The following is a 26,896-nucleotide window of genomic DNA, read 5'->3' on the forward strand; positions in this document are numbered from 1 at the left end:
CTGAGGGAATGGAGGGAGGGCGGTGCCGCCTCAGCCCTTCCCGCCCAAGATGGCGGTGGCCCCGCCCCGCCGGGCGGTGTCCTGCAGGCCGTCCCCCGGCCCGGGGTGTATGACCGCGGCCGTGCGGGGAGCGGGGCAGGCGGCGGTCGGAGTGGGGTACTCTGGGTGAGCAGCGCGGGCTGGCCGTGTTACGGGCGGGGGTGGGGAGCTCGGTCCGGCCGGGGGAGCGAGAGGGAAACTTTCTTCACAGAGCCCTTCTCCGCCGGGGCTCCGGCCGCTTTCCCGCGGCCATGTTGGGAGCTGGGGGCTGCCTGGCGGAGATGGAGCTCCTCCGGCGAGAGGCGGCGTCGAGCTCCGCTGTCCCGCTGCGGGGCTGGGGCAGCGCCGCGTCCCGCCGGGAGGGAGGGAGGCAGCGGGGTGGGAAGGATCTGGGGAAGGAAGCGGCGGTGGCGGGCGCTGGCTTGTCCCAGGGCGTTGAGGGACTTGGGGGGCCTCGGAAGCGACTTTGACTTCGGGAAGGGGGAGAAGCAGCGGCGGCGGCTCCGCGGCGTTACGTAAGTGCCCGAAACTCCCCGACTCGTGACTCCGCCGGGGCGCCGTGAGGCGGCGGGACGGGACAGGCAGGCGGGCGGGCGGGTGGAGGGCGCTTCCTGCCCCGGCGGGGCCGCCCTCCGCCTGAGCCTTCGCTCGCCCCGTGAAACTCCTCGTCGTTCTCGGAGCGAGTCGCCTGGGAAGTCTTGATGCTGTGGTAAAAAAACCAGCGGAACCGCGAGTGTTGGCGGCTGCGAGCATAAGGTGCTATTTTTTTTTTTTTTCCTGTGAAATTCGCATATTTTGTATTTTGGAGGAGAATGTGACTGGTCTGCCAGAGATACGTGTGGCACATAAGCTGTTGTCTGAAAGCAGCTCGGGAGAAGACAGCCGCATGTTTTTCCTCTCGCCTCGCTTGAAATACTTAGTGCATGGGCACCGGTTTTTATAAAAGGCAAAACTGCTCATCACGGCAAGAAAGTGATGGGTGAGTCTGCTGAGCAGCGCGTCCTGGCATCGGCTTTGTCCCTGCTAAGGGAAACAACTGTAACTCGAGTTTTGACGTGAAGCATCAGTACAATAGTTGTTGATAACCAAAACGACCTGTTGTATCCTTAACCAGAGGTCAAGGACTGTCTTTTGGCTGAATTGATGCAAGTGGTTCCGAAAGCATCATTAAGTTCTAACTCAGGCTGTGCTAAGAGTTACTGTAAGTGTTAATGTGTATCTGAGAAACACTGTATCTGAGGCTGGGATGTGCCTGACAGTTTAAGTTCAGATGAGATTAGTAGAGTAAGAAAAGTGAGTCTAAACTCAAACCCACAACACAGGAATCTGTTTCAGAACTGAGATTGCAAATTCCTTTTTCTCTTGAAATAAGAAGAACTTAAATACTCAGATCTCAAGTTACTTGTATATTGAACTATTTTAGAGATGGCTGAAAGAAGGGAAGTACTTAAGAACGGCAGTGCAATCAGTGCTGAGATCCTACGGATTAATTGCTTTGTATGCAGCCATCAACGTGCAGAATGGAATTGATTCTTTAGCTCAGAAGGCAGTTTTTAACCTTGATAATCTAAATACTTTTAACTAATTCCGTGGGAGATAAGAGTTCCTGTGTTGTTAAATGTGTTGTATATCAGCTCAGTTTGTTAAATAATATTTTCCCAAGTGTTTTAGTGCCATGCCAAGTATGTTGAAAACAATGGTGAAAGCGAAGTGTTGTGAGCCTGAGTCCCAAATTCTTACTTCTGAATGCAGGTTGGCTCTGTGCCTTTTGGAGTGTCTTGAGTTTTACTCTGCATGGAAACCCATATAGAGGAAGTCCCTAAAACGATAAATAAAAGCCTGTGAATAGAAATTTGGAGCTGGAAAAGCTGGTTCAGTTTCCTCTGTTGTATTCTCTAGAAAGAGAGAGAGTAGCATCTTTTCACCTAGAAGCAAGTTTTCATTAGATGCAGTGTTGACATCATTCTTCAGCAAGATCTCCATTCTATTTCCCTTAAATCATGGTCTGAGCCTTAACTGTAGTAGTTAGACGTGTCTCTGGCCTAAAAGAAGATCTGTCCATAGTATCATAAAGCCCTTTAGTTTACAAAAATTATCATTGTCAAAATGATTGTTATACTCAAAAGGTAGGATGACTTTTAGGTTTCACTGTTGGGGTTGGTGGATGCAGGAAGGCTTCAGAGCAGTGAAGAGATGGAACTGCAATCTCAGGTGAGGTGTGATATGATATAGCTTGGCTCATCTTGTTTATCTTCCCAAAAACCCTGTGAGATCAATAAAGGTAGGGTACAAACACTGGTTTCGTACCCTTGCAGCATTTTTGGGGGCTTGCCTTCACCAGAGAGGACTAGAGGTGTTAAAGGGAAAGCTTAGGGTCAAGGCATGGCACATAGCTGAGGTAGAGTTGAAGTGTTTAGCACTTGCAGATCTAATTTTCTGGAAAGGTATCTGTAAGAAAATGTTGGAATTGGTGTCCAAGCAAACAAATGGCATGCAAGTTTTTGTTCTTAAAGGGCATTTATTAGCAGGGGATGTCAAATAAGGACACCCCAGCTTTAACAGTGGATACGATTCTTAGGTGATGGTAGATAAGGAAGTTAAATTCTTGATTTTTGAATTAAGAAATGAAACCTTATTCTGTACAACCTCAGATTCTAAAGGTACATTGTGACTTATTCCAAACTCTGTTAATGTTTAAGCTTACTTTTGCATTTAGTTTAAGTATTTTTTAAAAAAGTTACAGATGTATATTTTAAACTTTGAAGAATTAAGTCAGTAGTTGAATGAAGCTTGATAATCTGGGGATTGTTCCAAAAGAGAAAACATAAGGGCAAATACAGGGTTTTGAAATAGAAACATATATTTAAAACTTTCTCCCTATGCAGCAAATGCCAAGTTTGCTGTTGTACAATAACTTTTGTCTCCATGGTTCAGCAGAGGACAGTTCGGGGGGGATGAAAAACTGCTCTACAGATAGGTGTGGTAGAACCTGTTTACAATGCTGAAGATTATTGTTATCAAAGTTACAAAATGTGGTGACAACTGTGTTAGCAAGTAGTGTCCTGCAAATTCTGGGCCACATAATCAGTGCTGTTGAAATATATTATCTGCTCACTTGAGAAGTGACTTGACTGAGAGTTGTGGGACAAAGATTCTCCTTTTACAAAAAAAAATGTTATAGTGCAGAAGTATTATTGAACAGAAGAATATTTCATGTTTTTCAGCCTACTACTTTAATACTACGCAGTCAAAACCACACTTATACATTTACTTTAGTTGCATAAATAGATAAGAGTGCTGCTGCCTTAGACATAATGATGTGGGGTTTCGGGGTTTTGGTTTTGTTGGCTTTTTGTTTTAGCCTCTTATTAATTGTAAATAATTTAAGGATTTTAAAAATTAAGTGGGAGTGGCTCTCTATTTTTTTTTCCTCTTTGCATCATTGTGCTTTACAATAAAACAGTGTTAAGCATATTGTGTATGTAATATAGCAGGATTTTGGCATTTTGTCCAAGTGTAAAAGAAGAAAAAACAGTTGAAACTTAAGGATTTCAAATACAAGAATGTTCTCGTTACATCCTCCCCCTCCAATACCTGAAGGTAGTAAGATGCCATGCAGGCTGTTAGTTACTGTGTTGAGAGGCAATCTGTTGAGAAGTTTTACTGACTCAAACAGATACAAGGGGGTCGGTAGAGATTGATGTATATGATCTTTTTATCAGCAGCTTAAGCTTTCATTAAATGCTTCTTGTATCTCATATCATCTAAAGGTAACCGTTTTGCTTTTAAGTACTTAGTATGCCTTCTGAAAAAGGAAAAGTTACAGCATGTTCTTTGACATTTGCATTTCTAAAGTGTAGACGTAATTTGTTAATGGAAGTTAACAGTGGATTGTACACACAGCCGTTCAGGTTGTCAGCATCTTTTTTGGAACGGTGAGCTGTGCAGGTTAACTTCAGTGCAAACCTTTGTGTGCTAGATAGTCTGTACTCCGAGTGCTTTCCATGTAACTAAAATGCATCAAAAGCATTTGACAAGCAGTAAAAGGGAAAAGGGCCAGTGAGTGCATTTCCCAAGAAGGCATCTACAGTAAGTTGCTGTGATTACTAGATTCTTTCAGGAAATGACTCCTTTTCTTTTTTAACCTTCTGCTTTAAATTTCTCCTGACTTAGCTGTCAATACTTGGTAATGTAAAACTTCTGAGAGTGATTTTGGGTGTACTTCTCTTCTGAAAGCTGCGTGTGACAGTGATTTCCTGCTCCCCCGCTCTGATCTAGGTTAACACCATGGAGGCAAGTGAACTGCCCTTTTAACACCCAGAGTATGGTTTAAAAACTGGTTACATTGAAGACTGACATTTTATTTATGGTATCATTGTTAAAGCTTTCCTTTTGGCTTTTGTTAATAGCTGTCAGATGTCAGTTTTCTAGGCCTTTACCGCTCACCCATGTGTCACTAGGTAGCAGCATTTGATCTAAAAAAGGGATTATGTCCCTTGCTCAGAAAGAGAATTCAACACTTGACTTATTGGCTTATGTGTTTTTAAATAATACTGGATAAATAAATTTTAAATATTTCTGAGGGTTGACAGTGAGAGGTCCTTGCTTGCAGCACTGCAGTAGTCTTGTCAAGCTCCTGAAAATCACATATGGTTGAATTTCAAGCCCCAAACTGTGTTTCAGCTGCCTGTGAGCCCCTGGTTCTGCTGGGCTGGGGGTTTCATCCTGGTGCCAGTCCTGCTGTGCACATGGTTACTGGGGCATGAGCCATTTTTGGTACCAACTCGAGCAACTTCTTTCAGCAGGTTTAAATGGTAGGAAGAAGATTCCCTACAGCCAACCATGTTTGCCCTTAGTCTATTATTACTGGTGAACTAATGGTAGAAATTATTTGGAATTTTTTTTTATTTTATTAAGGAGTTAAGAATTTTAAGGGGGTCAATATGTCTGTATATTTTGTTTTTCTTACTACAATATTGAAAACGTGCTCCAGCAGTGTTTTGTCTGACCCTGTTGGGTAGTGACCAGCTGCCTGGCCTCCTGAAAGTATTTCTACAGTATAATATGGTATTAGGGTTGCCCCCTAAAGTGGAGATTTCTTAACTTATGTAGGACAGGAGAAGGAGGTTGAGTGTTGTTACTTGGCTTGTGTCCTGTTTAGTTTTGTAGAAATGCTTAGAATTACTGAACTGGTGAAAGAAACCTCTTTTTTGTGCAGCTTCTTTTCCTAGAACACAATATCTGAACTTAAAAGAGCACATGCCCGAGAAAAAAAAAAAAGTAATAATAATGAAATAACAATGATGTGGTTATGGTGCTGTGCTTGTAAATTGTGAAACTGCATGTGAAAACTTTGCTCTGTTTCAAACATGGCTACTAGAAGTGAAAGTCCTTTTGTGTTGCAGTTGTTTGTAGGAAGTTAATGGCTCTGGCTTTTGCCTAGCTTTGACTATTTGGTAACTCTCTAGCTTGGTCATGCTATAATTGTTTACTTATAGTCTAGTCCTTGTTAGACTGTTTGTGAAGTGCAGTAACTTCTCTCATAATGGTAATAAAAGTGAACTAAAGAAAAACAGAAAGCTTTTCTTTTTGGTTTTTGTTTATTTGTTGTTGTTTTTTTTTTAACAAACTGGTTTAAATACCTGTGCATAATAAAAAGACATAAGCCAGTGAACAAGCACTTGTGTCATAGGTTTGTGTTCATGAAAAAAGGGAAAATAAAATTCTGTTAACTTGAGAAAGCTGTTTTGAGCATGTAGCTGTTCTGAGCTCTCAAATGCTAAAACAAACAGGTGCCCTGAAATGCAGGAGGTGCTGTTTTTAGTGTATACTTGCATGTAAGCGATACACATCGAAAATCCTGTTGTAAATATCCTCCACTTGTAGGTTAAGAAGCGTTGTGTGTTGCAAGAAGCATGCTGAAAAATACTATTTATTTCAGTCACTGAAAACCAAATCCCTTTTTTCACACTGACTGAGAGACGGTCTAACTAACCATTAGCAAGCTGCCTCCGTGTGTGCTGTAATAATCCATAACAACAACAAACCACACGGCCAGTCTGGTTTTGGAGAATCGCTTGCAAGATGGATTTGGCAATAGTTCTTATAGAACAGCTGCATCTGGATCTGTTTTTCTAAATTCTAATGATGCTGTGTGCCCTCCCCAAAACAGTCTAAGAAGATCTGCTTCTTGATTTTAAATGTTGATGCTGTGGATTCTCTTCATTGTGCTGGGTTGGAAAAACTTCAGCAGGATATAGCTTGCTCTGAAATTGGTCAGATCCCTCTGATCGATTGCTCACGTCCCTCACCCAATGTCCATTTATGTTTAGCAGGGTAGTATTTGTATCTGTCAAGTTATTTGCTGGCCCAGATGTCCAGATGTGTGCCCTGGTGCTGCCCAAGTGGGCTGTGACCAGTTAAGCTGTTCCTTGGCACGCAGTGTATCGGATGGGAAGGACACACCGGGCGCCTGTCCAGGCAGCCTGGAAGGGAGGGGTAAGCTGCTGTTGCCGCCAAACTGCAAAATAATGTTTGCTGAGAGAGACTCTTAAACAGCTAAACAGTGGAGTAGGGAAACACTAAATTGTAAACAGAAGAATGTATTCCAGTATTTGGTATTGCAGCCTGGTCAAGTGATCGTTTAGGTACTGGCCTAGCACATGGAGTTCATGTCTGTCGGAGCTTCTTGCGGCAGAGCAGGATCCCAGTACTGCTGTTCTCTGCCCTTGACTCTTCATGCACGTTTCTAAGGTGTTGGTTTGTTGTCTGCTTTTCTTCTGACGGCTTTTAGGTACCCAGAACTATGCAGAACTTCAGAAGGAACTTGAGCTTTTTTGGGCTTAAGATCTGTGGAAACTGGTTTTGAAACCATATTCTGGTGTACGTTCCCAGTGCTTTGATTAAGATGAAAGATGCAGTTTGCTAGCATCAGAGGTTAAACTAAACCACTGCTAGTATTCCTAAATACATACAAGTGGCAACTCAAAATACTAGGGTGTTTCCCCATGACAGCAAAGATGTGGTCTGAATATTGGGCTTATTTAGTCACTTGTTTGTTGATTAATTTTTGAAGGGTACATGTGTTCTGTAGTTTATAAATAGATAGTTTTATATATACAAAACATCAGCCTTTTTACTTATCCCCATTTCAGTATGCTGTCAGCTGCAAGTATTTGATATGCCCACAGTTGCCTCTGCTTGCAGATGAGTTTGTCAGATTTGAAATGCTGTTCATGAGGGATCAGGCCTGTCTTTTTACCTGTGCAGAACTCGAGTTTTCAGGGTTGTGTGGCTGTGTACTGTGGTTTGGGTTTTTTTGTTTGTTTGTTTTAATATTTCCTTTTAATATTTTCTTTAGTTCTAGCCACTTGGTTTGCACATGTATGTACTGGCTACCTCCTCTTTCACATCTTGAACAGTGTTAAGAATTTTCTCATCTAAATGGCAACACTTCAGCTGGCAGTACTGTGTTTCACAAGTGCTACTCAAAGCCATGTAAGTCGGTGTAGGTGCTTGGGAAATGCTCAGTTTATCTGCAGATGGGTAAGGACACAGAGAAAATTTAGTGTAAATAGATGCTTTGTTTGCTCCAACTCTTGACTGCCAGGTGTGGAATGGAGAACTCCGTGTTTCTTCGCAGCAGCAGCTCTGTCTCTGTCATGCCAGAAGACAAAAACAATATCAGCTACCATGGTTTATTGTAAATAGAAGCCTGACAGTGGTAATAAGCAGCTGACTTCATTAAAAAGCTGGCCTTTTTACAAGAATGTTCCTCCTGGAGCTCTGCAGTGAGGTCTCTTCTCCCCTAAGAGATATTCAGGAACTTCTTCCAGTGCAGTTGAGGACAGAAGAGAAATACGACCCCTTCCAATTGGTGTAGGGGAGTGCATTGAAGCCCTCCTGGTCTTGTACTTCCCTGTGGTACAAACCCTTTAGTACCGACTATGTTTCCATCTTTCGTACTTTCTGTTACTACCAAGCAGGAAAAGGTAGTGGGAACAGCTTCGGACTCAGCAGTTCTGGATTTCTCTGTGTCTTTCATGGGTGCCACGTGTTCCTTGCTTGGAGCAGGGGTGCTGGCGTTACTGCACGTGGCATTACGGCCAGGGTGGTTCCTCTCACCATCCGTGCAGGGCTGGTTTAAAACAAGCTAAAACAAGCCCATCACGTCTGGTGGGAAGCCCTCTTCCGCATGCCTTTGTTTTCTTTGTGCGTCCTCTATTATTATTTAGCATTACAACTTGTTGGGAATGTGGGAGGTAGTGTTTCTGTTTACAGGCTGGTTAAATTGGTGTTCTTTTTCCAGCTGAGAAACTGAAGTGCAGAACTTGGATGGGTTTGCCTGCATACAGCAGCTCGGGCAGTGTGTTAGCTGTTCAGCAGAGTAGCCTGGATAGTAAAACAGCATTGCTCTGTTCTTGCTGTGTAATGCATATGCTGTTTGGCTAAACAGATAGGCTGTTGCTAAAAATAGCTTTCTGTACCCAAACTAGCTTCTGAGTGGGTTAGGCAATATAAGGTCATTTATCTTGAAAGTTCTACATAGAAATGATTTCCATCCCCAAGATGGAACTGGCCTTTCCAGGCATTCCTAACTCAGTTGGATAATGGCTATTGCAAATTTGAAGAGCGATCCATTTGCCATGCAGGTTTGATAATAAGGGGTTTTTTTGTTGGTTTTGTTACGGATTTAGAATCATTTACATTCTATGAGAAATTCTAACACAACTGGTCAATTAAAGTGAAACAGCAATCCCTGCTTGTAAGTTGGAAATTAGAGTATACTAAAATTTAACTGTGATGTATGAAAAGAATTACTAAACTGTAAGATGTCAGGGAGTTGAAACAGGAATTTCTACATTGTACTTTCAAGAAGAGCTTTAGTGGGATTTGACTTATGACATCATTTGCAGCAGTTAAAAAGCAAAACAGATCTGTCTGGTTTGTGATAGTAATTATAGGTTTATGATGACATCCAAGTAGACAATGCATGGATTTACTTTCATGATATATTTGGATGTGAATAAATGGACTGAGAAATAATCTAAATATTTCGAAAATATTGGCAGGGCAGAGTATTCACAGGTTGCACAGTATGAAGTAATGTTGTTGCTGTTAACATATTTCCAGCGTGGTTTCTGCAGGTCTGTGGTTGATGCCAGAACATTAGCTAACAGGCTGAGATGAATGAAGGGTTAAGCCTGCTGGTTGGTACTGGATGTACCAGTAAGGGAGTGAGCTGATCTGTGTTTCTCCACACTGCAGCCATTGCTCCACAGGCTTGCACAATGCAGGAAGCTGTGTCTTCACAGTGGGGGAGAAGAAAAAATTGCATTCAGGTAGAAAACACTACACTTAGAATCATAAAAATGAGACTTGGGAGAGATCCACAGTATCGTTCCACTTCCCTGCTGGTATCCTACTGGTTGATGCTTATACTGTGTTTCTTTATAGTGTTAGGATGAAAATGTTGCAAGCATCTTTGCATCCACAGAGTAATCCAAAGCAGTCCTGGTATTGCCATCGTCTTTTCCAGTGTTCTATCTTGCAGCTTTTTTGACTTTATCCAATGCCAGTTATTATTAAAGGATGTGAAAAATGGTGCAAAGAGTCAACAGCTTACATTGCCTTAAGGAAAAGGTAAATTTTTTTGTGTCTGTAAATCAAGTCAAAATTTCTGTACCACTGTCAGTACCTTTCTGAATGCTGCAGCCAATAACCAAGTTAGTAAAAAATGATCATATGGATAAAGGCTATGCTGAAGTTCAGAGGAACCTTATGCCTCATTTCCTACTACCTTGATATAATCTCTTTAATCTGTTGTCTTTTCTTCTTTCTTTTCAGGATTATGATGAAGCTTTTTGTCATTCTTTATACTTGCATCTACCAGATATTATCAGGGTTATCCTCTGTATCCTTACCAGCTGATAGTGATGCCAAGACAGTTCATTAAATATTACAATTTTGGGAATATTTTTGTGAAGAGAAGCATTAGAGAATTGGTTATTAGAAGGCTTTATTTCTCTATAAGTGACAGTAGTCGTCTTATGTTTTAAATAGCATCCAGGACAGCTAACTCCAGCACAGGACAGGTGTTTAGTTGTTACTGTCATGTCAGCTTTTAGCAGTAATAAGGACCCTTAGAAAACATTTGTCATGTTTGCATCTCCTCTCAATATTTTTGGGGGTGAAATTTTTTTAATTTCACTTAACTTTATACACAAATTTGTCTTTTGACTATTTAATACAAAGCAACAAGGACCAAAAAGTGACTTGTGCATGAATGCTTGGATTCTGATTACAGCTAATCAGATGTAAGTGCATAGAAAGTGTAATAGAAAGGGTAATTTTGCCAACCAGGACAAGCAATGGTATCATCCTTCTCTGTATGTACTGAAGGAAGAAGTGTAGGAGGTGTACCTAGTGAGGCCAAAGTAAGATTTAATCTTTATGCTAATTTTTCTTCTGACTTGTATCAAAAACTTAGAGTATCTGCTGTGCATGAGTTTAGTTCAGCAATTTTCTACATTAAAACTATTTTCAAAGCATTAGATGTAGATAAGTTTAATCTTTAAACAGGTTGCACTTCAGAAATTTACTGTTTTACTTGGCAGTGGTGCAAAAAGTCAAGTGTTGCTCTTAAGAGCAATACATCTAATATTTATAGAGATTAACATAATGTGTTACAATACTGAGATGCCTTCATAGCTGGAAGTTTGTCTACAAAAAGTAGTGATATTACCATTTCAGACAGAGCTTTAAATGAGGGATGTACATTGGTTCTGGGTAACTTGATTGTTTGTGTTTATGCAACTGTAATTTCAGTTAGAGTTGCATAAACACAGTGTCTTTCTTGTGTAGCAAAGCGTGAGAGGAAAGCTGTGTGAGTCTGTTGTGATAATGTAATTTATAACAATTATTTGAAACCTGATACTGAAAAACTCCCACATAACTACCAGTGACTGATTCTGTCTGATGAACTCTTTTTAGGGAGAGTGTGATATTTTCCTCTGTAGATCCAAAAAATGAGTCATCTTACAACCCAGTCATTTAATGTACATTAGATACCTGGTCAGCAGATAGCCTTTGTCTTTGGTTTACAATTTGCTTGGTTTTGTCTTGTAAAAGTTTGGGGTTTTTTGATCTTCTGTACCTTTCATGTTTGTTTCACTTGTGTGATTAAGTATAATAAAGCAAAATGCATTTCTGTTTGAAATTTGTTTTATTCAGAGCCCTCAAGTTGTGGAGTCAAACATGATAAAACCTTTAACTTTTGCCTTCTATTAAGTGACTCTAAGCACAAACTTTTATGAAGCATGTATGTTATCATTAGGCAAGAAGGAAAATGCTTTAATTTGAATGTATGTGGTGTAACATAGGGACTGTCCACTAGACTGGCCCAAACAAGAAATAATGGAACACTGCTGGTTCTGCTCTATTGCTGAAAAAACTTGGGAATTTGGGTTGTGTCCCTCTGCTTCGTACCCTTTGTGCCTCTCCTGCAGGCTGAAGGGAATGCTGGTAGTCATGGTAGTACGCCCTGAGCTGGGGTGGGGAAATGGTTTTGTGCTGAGTTTGTATGCAGTCTGCATCACTGTGCCGTAATAGCTTTTTAAATCTCATTTCTCCCCTTCACCACCTGTGTTATTTGTTGTTCTGCTATGTGGTGCTAATGTCAGCTGCTACAGTGCTAAAGTAGTAGTAGCAGAAGAAAAGTTTTCTGTCAGTATTGAGTTAGATGGAACTGTCAGTCAGGTTCGTGTTGTTTTTACTTGCTTCCTTATGTCTATCTTCAGCTGCAGCTATTCTTCTGTGCAGTTTAGTCTGGCCTCTATCAAGAGCAGAACTAGCATATAAAATAAACCTTCTCCTATTTTAAATATGACCTTAAAAAGCATTCAGTCCTGGGAGATCATCATCCTGGTATCATCACCAGGATACAGTGGCAGAAAGAAAGGATTATGTGGAACATGACTTGTCAGTGCACAGCAACTCTAACAGAATTGTTTTCCTGCTGCAGTAGTATAGACAGTTAATAACTGTAGTAAATATGTGATTTCCTCAACATGGATTCTGTTTTAGGTAAGTAGGTAACTTGTTAGTTCTTCTTAGAGGTTTCAGTGGCATCTGTTTGCTCACTTTGAAGGTGACCATTCTCACCAACAAGATACAAGTGTAAAACTGGAGTGAAATGGGAGCAAGATGATCTTGATATCTTGGTAACAGAACTGTTCTTTCTGTAGAAGCTTCTTTTGAATAAAAGTAGAAATAACTTAGTGTAAAACACAATTCTGTGTGTTGTAGTGGAATTAGGGCTTTTTGTGTCATGAGATATTTTGTCACCTTTAAATAGCATATTATGCTGTGGAGATGAAAGCCTTTGCCCAGCATTTTCATCATGAAATGTACTTACTGAGAGTGTGTGTGTGAGGAGGGCAAACTGAAGGTATTGCAGCATTCTGATAGTTGACATTTATTTCTCTATGTAGCTAATTTTTCTTACAAAGTGATTTTTTTTTTTTTGCAATGTTATGTCTAGAAGCTAGTACTACACTGCAGTCTGGACACAAAAACTGAATCTGATGTCTGTGAACACTATCAGTCCATCACAAATGGAGTCGCCCTTGCATAAGGGCCTGGGGACCTTTGGGAATTCAAATGCCAGATGTGTGAAACTGGAATCAAATGTGATAAAGGTCTGAACAATAGGTTTGAGGTTTTTGACTACATAGCACCCGTAAACTGAGACTATGTGTAAGATGCTGTCCCTTAAGTGGAGTTGTCTAACCTTATTTCGAAGCTCATGGCTCTGGTTTATCCTTCACTGGTTAGGGAAGGATGGGGCATGTTTTCAGCAATTTGCTGTCACTTAGGAATTGCTTTGTTTGATCAGCTCTTGAGATCCTGCATCTTGAAGACAGTAATCCAGTATTTGCTGCTTATGGTGGCCAACAGCTTCAGAAGAAAATCTTAGCTGGAAGAGAGGAGGGTATTGCTACCCAGTTCCAGGGTATGATCTGTTATCTCTTACAATATATCTTAAATATGCTTTAAGACAAGATTAATGTAGTCTTTAAATACTGGTAGTTGATAACTTTGCTTTTGGACTGTGACATTTTGGGATTAAAAGTTCTTTGTGTGTCCAGACAATTTTAATTTAGTATCTTTTTGATCAGGGTGCTCTTGAGAGGAAGAGGTGCATTTCTCCTAACTTTAGCTTTTGTGGCTTAGAGATGGCTTCTCTTTTGTATTTCTGGTCTATTTTTTCCATGTTTCATTCTTACTTGTAGCCATGATGCGTTTTGGGTGGTTTTGTATCCATTTCTGAACTTTCTTTCTCAGAAAAACCTAGTGAAGATGAATGAACATTAGCCTGCATAGGATTTCAGATGGATTTTTAATTTTTGATTCTTTAAAGACTTATGAGAAGAAAGGCAGAGTGCTTATTTTAAAAGGTCTTATCTGTTAGTGTGGGAAAATACAATTCATGCCCTGGAAAAGTGGAATCAGTATCCATCAGCAGTCTGTGGCATTTACTGCCTTAATTGAGGCTGGCTGCTGACAATGTTAAATATTATAGCAAAAAGTTTCAGTTTGGAAGACATGCGATTATCTTGTCTTCCTTAATAGTCCTTAACTTGCCCTGGATTCTTGCTTTAAGTCCAGCAAGTGATTATTTTCACAACAAGCTCAAAGTACAGCCTTCAGCACAAATTCTGGAGTCATCCGTCTTGGTTTCAAGCCATGATGATTATTAAACAATCTTGGTTAGAGTTGTTTTCTCTTAGGTCCTCCTAGGGAACAGTTAATTAAAACCTTTTAGCTTTTTCTCCCCTGTTTTCTTCTCCCAGTGGCTTGTATTTTGAAAGCTTTTGTGGTGACCTTGGACTGAGTTTGCAGATTATTGGCAAGGAGTGCAGAATGACTGAGTTAGAGCTGTGGAGCAGCAACTGCTTCCTACAGGTTGCTGTAATTTCACACCAAGAGCTCTCTTCGCTGAAACTCATTGGTATGGCTGTGGTTTTCTTTTGGGAGGGGTGGGGCAGGGGTGGTGTTCCCCCTTGTGCACTACCAAAAACATTCAACTTGCTGTAATTTGTAGATAACTTGTATGAAAGGGTACGTTTAGAAGTAGTGTATATTGCTTTGTACCTGCAGAAAGTGTATTCTTCTGGTCTGTCCTCTTTGCACTCTGACTGATGTCCTTCTGCACTTTACAGGGAACATGGGATTACTAAATAACTTTAGACTAACCCTGTGACTGACTCTTTGCTTTCTAAGTTTGAAGGGCTGTTGGTTCAGCTTTGACACTTGCAAAGGCTGTTTATTGCTAGTATGTTGTTAGATGGGCATGTTTACCTGACAGTTAATGGCAATTAACTCTCATTTGAAGTCCTGGGCTTCAGCAGTCAGGCACCTGAATTTGATTTTGAAAACTAGGAGTATAGCAAGTACACCTAAAAAGGCTGCTAGTTTATCTTTTGCCTTCTCTTCTTATTACTTTCTGCTTGGCAGTTTTTGTTTTGTCTTCACTTTCTGCAGATCAAAATACTTTTGGAATCGGTAGCTTTGTAATTCCCCTAACCATAAAACTAGTTAACACAGTATTCACATATTGTAACTAAAGCTGTAAGGCATGTAAAGAAAGTTCAAAAATAGTGCTGAGAAATGACTTTTAGAGATTCTTCTCTCTTCAGTGTCAGACTTTGATACAAGATGATGTTGTGTGCAGGGCTTAAAAAAGATAGTTATATCTGTGCAAGCTCACTTGTCAAACTCTTTTAGTGTAAAAATAATTAAACCTTTAAAGCAGTAACTTACGATGACCATACTTAACATTGGGCATGTGGATTTGCATAATCACAGTAACATACTTATTTAGATGAGGCCTGATGAGAGGTTTCATCCCTATTTTGTAAGGAAGTATCTGTGCTTTGATACATAGGAAGAAAGTTGATTGGATCAGGTTGCGGCAGAGCAAGGGAGTTTGAGCAGCATCAAGTCTGAGCCTTGTTTCAGCCCAGTTTCCTCTCTGTTGTAGGCTGATGCTATATTAATGTCAGGCAATGTAGATCTAAAAGAAAAGGTAGGTAATGTAGAGGACTTCCCAAACGGGGATCGTGTTGTGATGTGCAGGAAGTAGGGAACGGAGTATTTGCTGCTCAGCTCTCCTTCAGACCTGTCCAAAGTGGTGCTTGTAGCAAAGGGTGTTGTGAGCATCAGCCCTGTGGATGGCACTGGAGAGTGTCTTTTGCATGCTGGGACAAACATCTGTCCATACTACTTGCCTCTGCCAGATGCCTTGCTGCTCTCCACCAAGCACACAGTTCAGGTTCCTGGCTGTATCACAAGGAGTTTGGGGGGAGCGGATCTGGGTCAGACTGGCAAGAGTTTCCTCTGCAGACTTCTGCCTGGGAAACTCTAGGGTAAAAGATAGGCCAAAGAGTGATTTGCCAAGGTATGAATCACTATAGTGACTTCTTATTTTTACTTCACTGTTGGATGCCTTAGATATCTCACCCTTACAAGAGAAAATCTTATTTGCTACTTGGGGAATGACAAGGTGGGGTTTTAATCCCTAATTGGAACATATGTACTCTTCAATTCATTAGCACTTCGTGAAATATGAAGTCTTCTTTTCTAAACTTTGGGCTGGTGCAGGTCACCTAGTCTTTCTCAAGAGCAGTTGTGAGCTGTGTGGCTTGTCCTCTGAGTAGGTCTGCCTGTGTACATTGCCTGAGTGTGACAGATGCAGATGTGGTTTGAGTAGGTGAGAAGGGAGGCACTGTGGGGCTCCTGCAAAAACAGGGCAGCAGCAGGCGGGTGGTGAGCCACCAGGCATGACTCACTCCCTGCTCCTGGCTCCAGAGTTTGCTGTGAAAGCAGGTGGGGGGGTGCAAGTTGTGGCCTGTACAAAATGTTTCTAGAAGGTAGATTCGGGAGTTTGGCCCATGATTTGAGGTTTACATACTGGAAAAAAAGAACAGTACTGAGCTTGGGGAGTGTGATTTCCTATGTCAACGTCAATTAAGTAATTTGTTTGTTGTGTTAAAATTAACGTGGGTCTTCAGGTTGCTCAGTTAAGTTGATGTTTCTGCAGCATTAGAATTTGGAATGATGGATGATACTTCTTGTTGCTGTCTGGAGAGTAGGTATAGGAGGATATGCAGAGAAATATGAGCATTAAACCAGGATGCAGTAGCCTTACTAGAGAGGAACTGGTTTGTTGCCAGAGGCTTTCAGAGGCGGTGCCGTAGGTGCTGTCTGTGTGATAAAGATAGCTGTCAGCTGCATGGAACATTTTTGCTTTTGGAAAAAAGACTAATTGGTTGCTAAAAATTCTTAGGTGTTAACACTTATTTAGATCTAGCCCAAGTCGATTCCTCTGAGCCAGCGGATGCTGTTAGATATTTTGAGAAATGCGGGGTTGGTACCTTCCTTGGGGAAGGCTGCTTGCTGTTGAATCAGTCCTGTTCTAATAACAGACTTTTTTCTAATTTTAGGATACTTGTGAAAGATGGTGGATCGCTTGGCAAACAGTGAGGCAAATACTAGAAGAATAAGTATAGTGGAAAACTGCTTTGGAGCAGCTGGTCAACCTCTGACTATTCCTGGTCGTGTTCTCATTGGAGAGGGAGTACTAACAAAGCTGTGTAGGAAGAAGCCCAAAGCAAGGCAGTTCTTTCTGTTCAATGACATTCTTGTTTATGGTAACATTGTCATCCAGAAGAAGAAATACAATAAGCAGCACATAATCCCACTGGAAAACGTCACTATTGATTCCATCCAGGATGAGGGAGACTTACGGAACGGGTGGCTCATCAAGACTCCCACGAAGTCTTTTGCGGTTTACGCTGCCACTGCTACAGAGAAATCTGAGTGGATGAATCACATAAATAAGTGTGTTTCTGATTTGCTTTCCAAAAGTGGGAAGACTCCTAGCAATGAACATGCAGCTGTCTGGGTACCGGACTCGGAAGCCACGGTGTGCATGCGCTGTCAGAAAGCAAAATTTACGCCCGTCAACCGTCGTCATCACTGTCGCAAGTGTGGCTTTGTTGTGTGTGGGCCTTGCTCTGAAAAGAGGTTTCTTCTCCCGAGCCAGTCTTCCAAGCCAGTGAGAATCTGCGACTTCTGCTATGATCTTCTTTCTACCGGGGAGATGACTGCATGTCAGTCTGCTAGATCAGACTCCTACAGCCAGTCACCTAAGTCATCTTTAAACGATGTATCTGATGATGATGATGATGAAGACAGTAGCGATTAAGGACAAAACGTTTTTTTCCAAGTGTTGCAAGTTGTTTCAAACCATATGGAGCTGCTTTTGGGGGAGTCTGTAGTGAGGTTCCTCAGAAAAATCCTGTTCTAGCCATAAAATATGCCTGAATATCTTCAATTGCAATGTGCCTCAATCTATGAATTCTCTAGACAATAGTTGGTTTTTTCTCCTCTGCAGGGATAGACTGGTGCAAATGTTATCAGAATATTTTCCAACCTCATATACTTGAGTTGTGTCTAGGTTAGGCTTTTGTGGAAGACCGGAGAATAAAATGTACTTTCTTAATTTAACAACCCATACTTTCTAATGTTTCATATTGATATGTTATGTGGAGGTTTTTTGGATATGGGAAGGAAAACTGTGAGCATGCATGGGATGGTGATGTTTTTGTTAATCCTTTAGACTATGTTGTTTTTCTTGCCATGGGATATAATAAGTTGAAAGGTGATGTAATTTACAAACCTAAATGTCACAAAACTTGGATACTCTTGTTTTGCTCTTATGACTTCCTATGCCAAGCAGTGCCTTGTATCAATTGTGCTGATTCAGGAAGAAACAAACCTATTTTATGTCGCCTAGTGCTGGTATCTGAGAGATTGTTGGTGCTATTGAAAATAACTGCTGTGTTCAAAGTGGAGCTTTGATAAGGTCATAACTGTACCTCGTGGTGGGCGATGGAGACCCAAATCACATGTCCTCACCTGTGCAGGCAGACCTGAAGACTCTGCAGGTTCCCACAGGCTTCAGCAGGGTTCTCCTTGCAGAAGTTGTGTTGTGGGTCAGGGTCTTGAGATGAGAAGCTTAGGGAGACTCTTTGTGGGGATTTACACGTTTTCTTTTCAGAACAGTTACTACGTTTCAAATTTGGCAAATGCATACTGGAATTTTAGTTTGGTGATACAGTGTTTGGATGTGATAGCCTGTATATTTTTGGAAATAATTCCCAAAAATGACCCTAGATTTTTTTCTTAAAACGTTAGTGAGAAGATTGCGTTTTTCTCCCCAGGAATTTTATTGGCTCATTTAAAAATAACCTCATATTTTCAACAAAAAGTCTGCAAGTATCCTTATAAAACTGGCTTTCCTTTTTACACAGCTGACCTCAGGATAAATGTGAGATGCAAGTTATTTCATTCTAAATGTATACCCAGGACCAAGAAAGATGTATTTAAGGACTGTAATGGAATCATCAGTGCAGAAAATGTCTCTATCATAGTATTCGTTTTTATTTCTTGAGTACCGAAGCATCATGTTCCCATATAAATGTAAAAGTTAGACTTGTAAAGACACGTTAAACCCCCAAATATATGTTTCTGTATTTTTATACTGATAGCATCAATTTTGAAGCAGAAAGACCTCTTTGAAATAGTTGTCTGAATATAATAGCAACTGACTTTATACAAAAAAATGTTAAACTTTTGTATCTCTGAATGACAATTTCTGCACTGTTTGCCTTGGTTGGCAATAATTGGGTTAAGTATTTATTGAATAAACAATCAATGCTGCATGTTGCACTAGTCTCCCATTCTGTACGCTGAAAGTGTCAGTCATATTTTTAAATAGAAATTAGCAGAGCACTTCAAAGCTGTACCCCTCCATGAGATTTCTGGTGGCTAAAGATGCACTTAGCATCTTTAGAGAGGCACTCTACATTCATAGTTTGCAAGACATTGCTTCAGGTGAAAATTGCATTAATATTTCTAGCTTAGACAATTTCTAAAAATAAGGCTTTTTATAAAAGCACTGAAGAGTATTTGTTCTACTTGGAAATAAATAAACAAAGGGGAAAACACTTTCTGATGCAGACTTGGGACCAGGAAGATTCTGTAAAATTGCTAGATTGTATGTATTGAAAGGCTAGCTGAAATATGCATACTTTTTTCTTGAAAGATGGGGGAATGGTGACCTGCAGCAGGGAAAAATGGGCTATTCTGAGAATGCACTTTGAGTTAATAGTGCTTACTTTTTGTACCTCTCGATATTTCTATTTCAGGAGTGGAGACTTGTCAGCTTCAGTTTTTCTAGAGAATCAAAGTACAAACCTCCCTTGTACATACCTTCTAATGACTAACAATCATTTTCTTCCTGATGCAATTGTTTCCTCTTTCTTAAGCTGTCAAATATTAACTTGTCTTGTTAATGAGTCCATCTCCTTGTTTACTTTCCCCTTTGTTTCCATACCTTATGCTTATCTTCAGCACCTTTTAGGGGTGAGAAAAGAGTTGCTGAGATTTAGATCACATCCTGTATTTTTTGAGAATGTACTTGTACCTACTTCAGATATATTTTTATCTGTGAATGAAACTTGCACTGTGCTGCACTGATCCCTGAAGCTGTAACCAAACCAATGAGTGTGTGTGGAATTTTTCATCTGAAATTGTTGTATATGGTTAGAGCTTTCTTAAAAAGCATTAAAAAAAGGTGTTTTATGGTAATACTCTTTTTCCTCAGTAATACTTGTTTAAAACTTTACAAGATGGACTTAACATTGACTTCTGTTGTAGTTAAGAATTCCTGAAAGGGCTCATTTCGTACTTTGTAATTTTGTTCTGTCAAATTATTTTATTTACAAATATATGGTGTAGCTTCAAGCCTATGTGTTTAATTTTCTTTAACTGTGGGCCTTCGAAGGTGAGAGAAAAGAGGGCAGCTGGTTTTTATATTGACAAGTAAGTTAGCAGCAGGTTTATTCGCTGTCAGGAGGGATTAATAAGCTGGGAGCATGAGCATACAGGAGGAGTTTTAAGACTAATTTAGAACTAAATGTGGTTATGGACTTAGAAGCCACTTGCACGTTTAAGTAACGTTTTAAAACAAGGATGACCAAACGTGTTGCAAAGTTTGGCTTTTGTTGGACCAGTGACGGTTGAGCCACTGGAAGAGGCTGGAGGGCCAGCCCTTCATGTCAGAGGGTGCTGAGCAGCCCAGCTCCAGTGTTACAGGTCTTGACTGTCAGCCCTGTCAAACCACCACTGGGGACAAAACTTCTTGTGGTATCAAACTGGAGAATAACTTGGTACTTTTCTCAGAGCTTCTGCACTCTTTGGATGCTAAAATAGTGATTAAGTATGGACAGTCTCTGCGTATTTTGTGTACTTTTGGTTTGTGGTAGATTTAACCTGCTCTTCTTCTATAAGCTTTCCAAATTCAATGGAATAAAAGCAGCAGCCTGTGTGTCTCTCATGTAAGGCTCTGCAGTCAGCTTCTGCTTTGTAGAAGATTCTGTATTGGAGAAATAAGTACATGTTTGCTTTAGCTGAATTCACAGTTTGCACAGTGTTTACCAGTACTTCATAGTTCACTTGCTGGAAATATCAAAGGAAAGGAAAGATTCTTTGTTTTAAAGGTTTTAATTGAAGTCTACTAATTTTAGCCTCTGCACCTAAACTGCCGTTAAGACAAATTAAGCTGTTTCCCTTTCAGATTTGATGCAGCTGAATTTGCTGTAGCCATAATCTGAGGGTCAAGCACTGCTACTCAGTTGAAGAAAAGTTTAATAAAATGGGGGGGTAGATTAATGAGTTGTGAGTTTGCAGCAGGGGTTTTAAGGTCTCATCTCTAATAGGCAGATTATGAAAATGACTTGCAGAAACATTGTATTTCTGTGGGGCTTTCCCCCTGGGGGAGGATAGGCTTTAGCTGATGGCTTAATGCAAATGAAACAGTGGTTGTCGTAGTTCCTGGTTAATGTTTGAGTGGAAGCAGATTATGGATTGTATTGTTGTGATTTTTGTATTTTCCTGTAATCCCTGAAGAATGCCTGGTTCTGTTAGCAGATGCAGTCAGAAAAGACTCAGATGTCCCCCCTCTCCCCTCCGATAGCAAATTATTGTAGTAAATATTAGAAAGTCTTTTGGCTCTTTACTGCCTTTGATTTGATGAAATCTGAGCTACTTGTTTGTGCTGCAGCTGCTCTCTTGCCCGTGCTGGCTCCTGTGACTCATTGGGTCTCTCCTGGCACTCTCGCTGTGAAGAATCTCTGCTCTGTTCCCGTGCCGGGATAGAGTCTGGAGCTGCTGTGAAGCACAGCACAGTGACCATTGGTCTGCTGTGCAGTGATAGACAGCTCTGCTGTACTGCTTCTACCTGCAGGGTTTTTTTAATTCAGTCAGGAATAAGAAATCTGAACATCAGTCTTCAGAACAGAGATTCATTGCATTCTAAATTTTTAATTATCTATGAAATACTACCATGTGCCCAGAGTAACAATCAAAATGCTTCAGCTGCACTTGGACACATTTAGGGTTAAAACTAAAAATGTAAATAGGTTAAGTTGACAGTGAAATAATATGCTAAGGAGCAGAAGGCATTTCAGGGTCACTTAGTGCATCTGACTTGTTTAGCTTGTGTAAGTGGGAGAATCTGTGCCCTGGGATGAAGTTTTACCTTTATAAAGCTTGCAGTTACTAGTATTTTCTGCAAACATAACAGGCTACGACATAGCAGCAGCAGCAGAAAAAGCCAAGGTGATGCCAAGAGACCTGATTCCACATTCAACCTCCCTGCTACCCCCAGCCCTTTTCAGGGTCATTCTCAGTAACAGAGAGGGTAACTGGCTTAAATGGTAAGAACTTCTCTAAAAGAAACCTCCTTTACAAATCCTTTTACACAAGATGATGCCCCCAACCTAAATAGTGTTCAGGCAGAAAGCAAGAGTTCCGTTTATTCAGATATTCTGAGGCATAATGCTAATGAGTTGAAGGGCTTAAATCTTTCAACAGTCAGACCTTCAAGAGCATCTATTGACCTTTCTTAGGTAGTTTTTTTTCTCATGAAAAGTAGATGTGGTCAGCTCTTTTACAGGTGTGAGTGGCTCGCTATCAATGCATTTTAGTTTCTGACTAGACTTGCTATTTAGATTTTTCTCTCCAAAAGCTGTTACCAGTATGCAAATTTAAACAGAGGCTGTGTTGTAGTAAGAGTTAGGGCTTTGCTGGCTACTTTATTTATAGAGCCTGGTGCTGCTGTTGAGCACTTCTATCCTGTGAGCTTGTATCAGGTTTGCATAACATCAGCAGTCCCTGAGAAGGGTGTATAGCAGCGAAGGAAGGGGACGTGCTTGGTCTGTTTGAAATAGTCAGTCCCTTCTGGCATCTGTTTGCCTCACTCCAGGTCTGTTCTGTCTCCAGAATGGCAACTCCAAAATGAGCTGGGTTATCCGCTTCTGTCTCTATAAATATATAGGTATAGCAATTTCCTTCCTTCCCCACCTGGCTTGCTTCATATTTGCTTTATCAGGGCATTGCCCTCAAACATGAATAACTGAGGGGTAATCCTGCCTCTCTGGTGTGACATGGATGGTGTGAGTGCTGTTGTGATGTTATGGTGGGTTGTGGGATGTGTACACTCTCCGGGAATAAGGAAGGCAACAGAGGTAACTGCTACGCTGAGAAAACAAACACACTGGTAAATTAACATTGTATGTGAGGAAAGATCTGACCTCTCAGCCTATTGTGAGCATGCAAAGTGCTGGCACATACTGCCAGATGCAGAAGGAAAGGCAACCAGCCTTAGAGGGCCTGTACTCTGGAAGCTAAAGATACTGTTTAAAAAAAAAGTCTGTAAAAATATTACTCATTGGGTGCATCTGACCTGACAGTTATGTGTAATAACTTGGCATTTTGAATAGATGGGCTTAAAGGTTGGAAGGATCGACCTGGCTTTTAAAGAGGAGTGTTGTTTAATGCTTTTAACAGCATTGAAACGATAGTGTATGAGAGGAGGAGGGCATGAAAAAGTCTATTTTGAATATTGCTCTCTTTGGCTTTTAGCGATACATATAGTTTGTCTCACATGAGATCTCTGGAGGCAGAAGAAAGTTACCCTCTGCTGGGGTATTTGCTTCCTAGTGTTTATAATGCACATGATAAAAGGGTTTATTACCTCCCTTAATGGAAGCTAAATGTGATAAGTCAAAAAAAAAAAAAGCATCGTTCTGTGAATTAAACCCATTTGGTGTGTTGCAGGAGATATTTAGCATGATTCAGACATGCACAGCGCAGTGCAGTTCTGCTCATACCTGAAACAAAGCAGTCCCACTGTGGTGTGTAGGGGAAGCTGGTGGCTTCAGGTTTACAGGTGATGACAGCAGGTCTTGAGCAGCACATGGGTACAGTGTGAACATGGACCCTGTCACCCTTTTTCCAAGGGACAGGAACAATTTGGGAAGGAGAAACAGCTACTGCTGTTGCTGGTCAGCATGCAGAAACTAATGCTGAGAAGTGCAATGTGTGATCCTTAGTGGATGCAAACACTTGAGGCTCTTTAGGTGTACTTTTGGAGACAAGGAACTTCATGCTGTCCCAAAACTACACACGAGGAAGGAACCATGCCTCATCTGAAGTTCTGTGTGCCTGTTTTGCCCTGGAAGGGCCCAGCACTGTTGGCTGTTCTACAGCAGCTCTTCAAAATTGTGGGGAGCTCTTTCTGCCCAACTGTGCCTCTGCAGACCTCACCTGAGTGGGCTGGGTAGCTCAGAGGGGGTGTGGGGAGGATCACCTCAGGGTACAGAGGGGTTTGGGTGAAGTTTGCAGTTGGTTAGTAGAGCGAGTGCAGCAAGCATCAGCATGTCTCGTGTGTGTCACCTGGCTTTGTTGGGTAGGTGGGGCTCAGCAATAAATACCTGGCGCTGGAGCTGCTGCCTGAGAGGCTTTATCTGCAGTTTCTGTCCTGGATCTAGTGTTCTCTGGCAGTGCCTGTGTTAAGTGGCTGTTACGGTTGTGTCACAAGAGCGTCAGGGGTGCAGGTAGTTGTCCTGCTTGTGCAAGTGTCAGTGCTGGTGTGCAGGTGACTAATGCCTGAGGCCAGTTTCTGCCCCTACCAGGTTTGATGGTATTCATCACAGCACGCAGTGGCAACCTAGGTGGGATTAACAGGGAGCTTCTTGGTCCACAGGATGAATGTGGCAAGAGCAAGGGACCAGCAGTGCCACACAAGGTCCCTTCTGCTCCTCTGTCCTGTATGCTCTCAGCCCAGGGATTGACCTGACTCCTTGGATGTAGAAAAATCTGTGACCTGTTCTCTTGGTTTTGCTGTACTTGTGTAAACCGTGACGAAAAAGAAAACGGTGTCTGTCTACTGCTTCCTATGTGAAGTTATGGGATGGCTGAGGCTGGCAGGACCTCTGGAGGTCATCTGGTCCAATCCCCTGCTCAAGCAGGGCCACCTGGAGCTGGTTGCCCAGGAATATGTCCAGTTGGCTTTTTAATATCCCCAAGGATGGAGACTACATGGTCTTACTGGGCAACCTATTCCAGTGCTTGGTTGCCTCCACAGTGAGTAAGTGTTTCCTGATATCAAGAGGGAACCTCCTGTGTTTCAGTGTGTGCCCATTGCCTCTGGTCCTGTCAGTGGGCACCACTGGAAAGAGCCTGGCTCCCTTCTCTTTGTGCCCTCTCTCAGGTATGTACACACATTGATGAGGTGCCCCTTGAGCCTACACTTCTCCAGGCTGGACATTTCCAGCTCTCTCAGCCTTTATTCATAGGAGAGATGCTCCAGACCCTTAATGATCCTTGTGGCCCTTCACTGGATTCTCTTCAGTATGTTCGTGTCTCTTTTGTACTGGGGAACCCAGAACTGGACTCAGTATTGGATCCAGTTGTGGCCTCACTTGTGCCAAGCAGAGGGCCTCACTCCTCTTGCTGGCAATTTTTTCCCTCATGCAGCTGAAGGTAGTTTTCTGCCTTTGCTGCTCCTCATGTAAGTTGGATCATAAAGTACCAGACACATCTATACTTTTGGTAACTTGATTCTTTAGTTCAGTTTTGTTGATCCACCCTGTGTCCCCCCTTCCTCCTCTCCTTCTGCCCTCCCCCCACCCCCAGGTAAATTTTTATGGGTTTTGAAAGAGGAAGGAAGGGATTTTAAAAGTTGCTGGTATTTTCTTTATTTGTACCCAGGTTTTTCATCCAAGGATGTTTCCCTAGCGTTGTCATCCCTTTGCTCTGCTGTGCATTCCCACTCATACCGTGTTTCTTTCTAGGTGGGGGAACTATTATCCAACCTCTTAAGTAATTCTCTAGCAGGAGTGCTGACACTGTTTTGATTTGGCCTTGCCAGCACAGCGCGATGATTTGATTTGCTCCAGCGAGTTCACATGCCAGACATCTTGACGTAGCCTGCTGCGATTGGGATGGTTGTGTCCCAGATGATGTGTGGCCCCTGGTGCATCTTGCCCCAGCTGTGGGTCCACCTATGACTAAAATAGCACATCTGTGGGTGTTGGTCCCATGACAGCCTATGGAAGTGGGAAGAGGCTTCCCTCACCTCAGTGTTTGTCCTTACCACCCAAAGCAACCTAGTGCAGACAGTTGCCACAGCTGCCACATTTTCAACCATCCAGAAGCTGGGGAGAGGATGTGGTGCTCAGAGCATGAAACCACCAAGCAAACTGGGATGGACGTTTGCCTTGGCATTAAACACTCATCTCTGCCCTGGAGAAGAAGCGTCTCCCAGTGCAGGCATCACCCAGCTTGTGGGCAGGGAGGCTGGGAGCAGGGAGTGCTGCTTCTCCCGTGGGGCTGTAATGCCTCTGCAAGGCAACATCCTGGCTGCTACAGAAATGGCCCTGCAACCCTGCTGAGATAAGGGCTTCCGTGTTGCTGTACTTTGTAAGAATGCCTAGACCTGCTTTCTCTTAACAAGTTTGGAATAAAAAAGGGCAGATAAAGGAGAAAAGTGAGATGAGTCACAGAGAAAGAACTGGTTCAAGGCAATGCAAGAGAAGCCCAGGGCAGAGTTTGGAGAGGTTGGTGTGCTGTTTTCCTCCCGGCTCTCCTTCTCTGCCGCGTGCAGTTTCTTCCTCTCTTGGCAGTCAAGCCCGACCTCCGATTTCTCACAGAAGCAGCACCCTCAGCTATCTCAGGGGGAGGGAGGACAGTGCTGGAGATCTGGGTGGAAAGCCACCCCACCTGTATCATGCTTAGCACTGGAAGCAACCTCAACACTGCTGTGGTTCCAGGAAGGTTGCACCAGGCTCCTCCTTGCCTCAGTCCTCCGCTGTACGTTGGACATGACACATACAATGGTGCTATCTGGACGTTAAGAGCTGCATTTTGTGGTTATTTGGATGTGGAGAGAGGGTAGTGTGTGTAGAATTTAAAGGGAATGCCTGTTAGTGGCCAAGCAACCAGGGCTGTCTTTATGTGTGGAGAAGTCAATGCAGAATTACAGGCATGTTTTGCATGTAATGGCATGGCAGGAGCTGAACCAAAGTTAAGTAATGAAGTAATGCTGCAGATCGGATTTTCCTCTTGTAATTTGCGTGACTGCTTGTGCTGGGAGTTGCAGAGGCCTGGAGGGGGAAAGAGAGGGTTTCCTAGGCTGTGCCTGCCCTTGCTGCACTGGCTGCTAGCAGCTGCCAGGGCGTTTTTAGCAGGTGGATGTAAGGGTGCAGCTTATGCTCTGCAAAGCTCTAGATGTTCTAAATCCCCGCTGCGTCAGAGCCCGCCTGTCCCCAGACGGCATCTGCCGAGCTCAGCCGCCTGCCCGGCAGTGGCCGTGTTGTGGGGTCGAGCACAGGCCATTCCCAGCAGCGTGGCTGGGATTCAGTGGAGCCTAGTTCACAGTTCATCG

The 26,896-nt window shown here is 42.2% G+C and overlaps 2 protein-coding genes across 5 annotated transcripts in view; both read left to right on the plus strand.

The window, feature by feature from the left end:
• The window catches only part of NDUFAF6 (NADH:ubiquinone oxidoreductase complex assembly factor 6), a 36,429-nt gene extending 33,653 nt beyond the window's left edge, over positions 1–2,776 (plus strand). The window contains exon 10 of the mRNA XM_027656966.1: positions 2,762–2,776. The gene's annotated coding sequence lies outside the window, so the exon portion shown is untranslated. The remainder of the gene's footprint in view (positions 1–2,761) is intronic.
• PLEKHF2 (pleckstrin homology and FYVE domain containing 2) lies at positions 72–19,911 on the plus strand. 4 transcript variants are annotated; one of them, XM_027656960.1, is made up of 2 exons: positions 72–165; positions 16,545–19,911. In XM_027656960.1, exon 2 carries the CDS (start codon positions 16,559–16,561, stop codon positions 17,306–17,308), a length of 750 nt encoding a protein of 249 aa, XP_027512761.1. In that variant the 5' UTR covers positions 72–165; positions 16,545–16,558; the 3' UTR covers positions 17,309–19,911. The 4 variants fall into 4 exon arrangements, with proteins under 4 accessions (XP_027512761.1, XP_027512764.1, XP_027512763.1 ...); XM_027656963.1 differs by lacking the exon at positions 72–165 and adding an exon at positions 204–554; XM_027656962.1 differs by lacking the exon at positions 72–165 and adding an exon at positions 615–795.
• The last annotated feature ends 6,985 nt before the right edge of the window (positions 19,912–26,896 follow it).

Source organism: Corapipo altera, unplaced genomic scaffold (genome assembly GCF_003945725.1).
Source record: "Corapipo altera isolate COAL_440 unplaced genomic scaffold, ASM394572v1 52b, whole genome shotgun sequence".
In the NCBI taxonomy this organism is placed as follows: Eukaryota; Metazoa; Chordata; class Aves; order Passeriformes; family Pipridae; genus Corapipo; species Corapipo altera.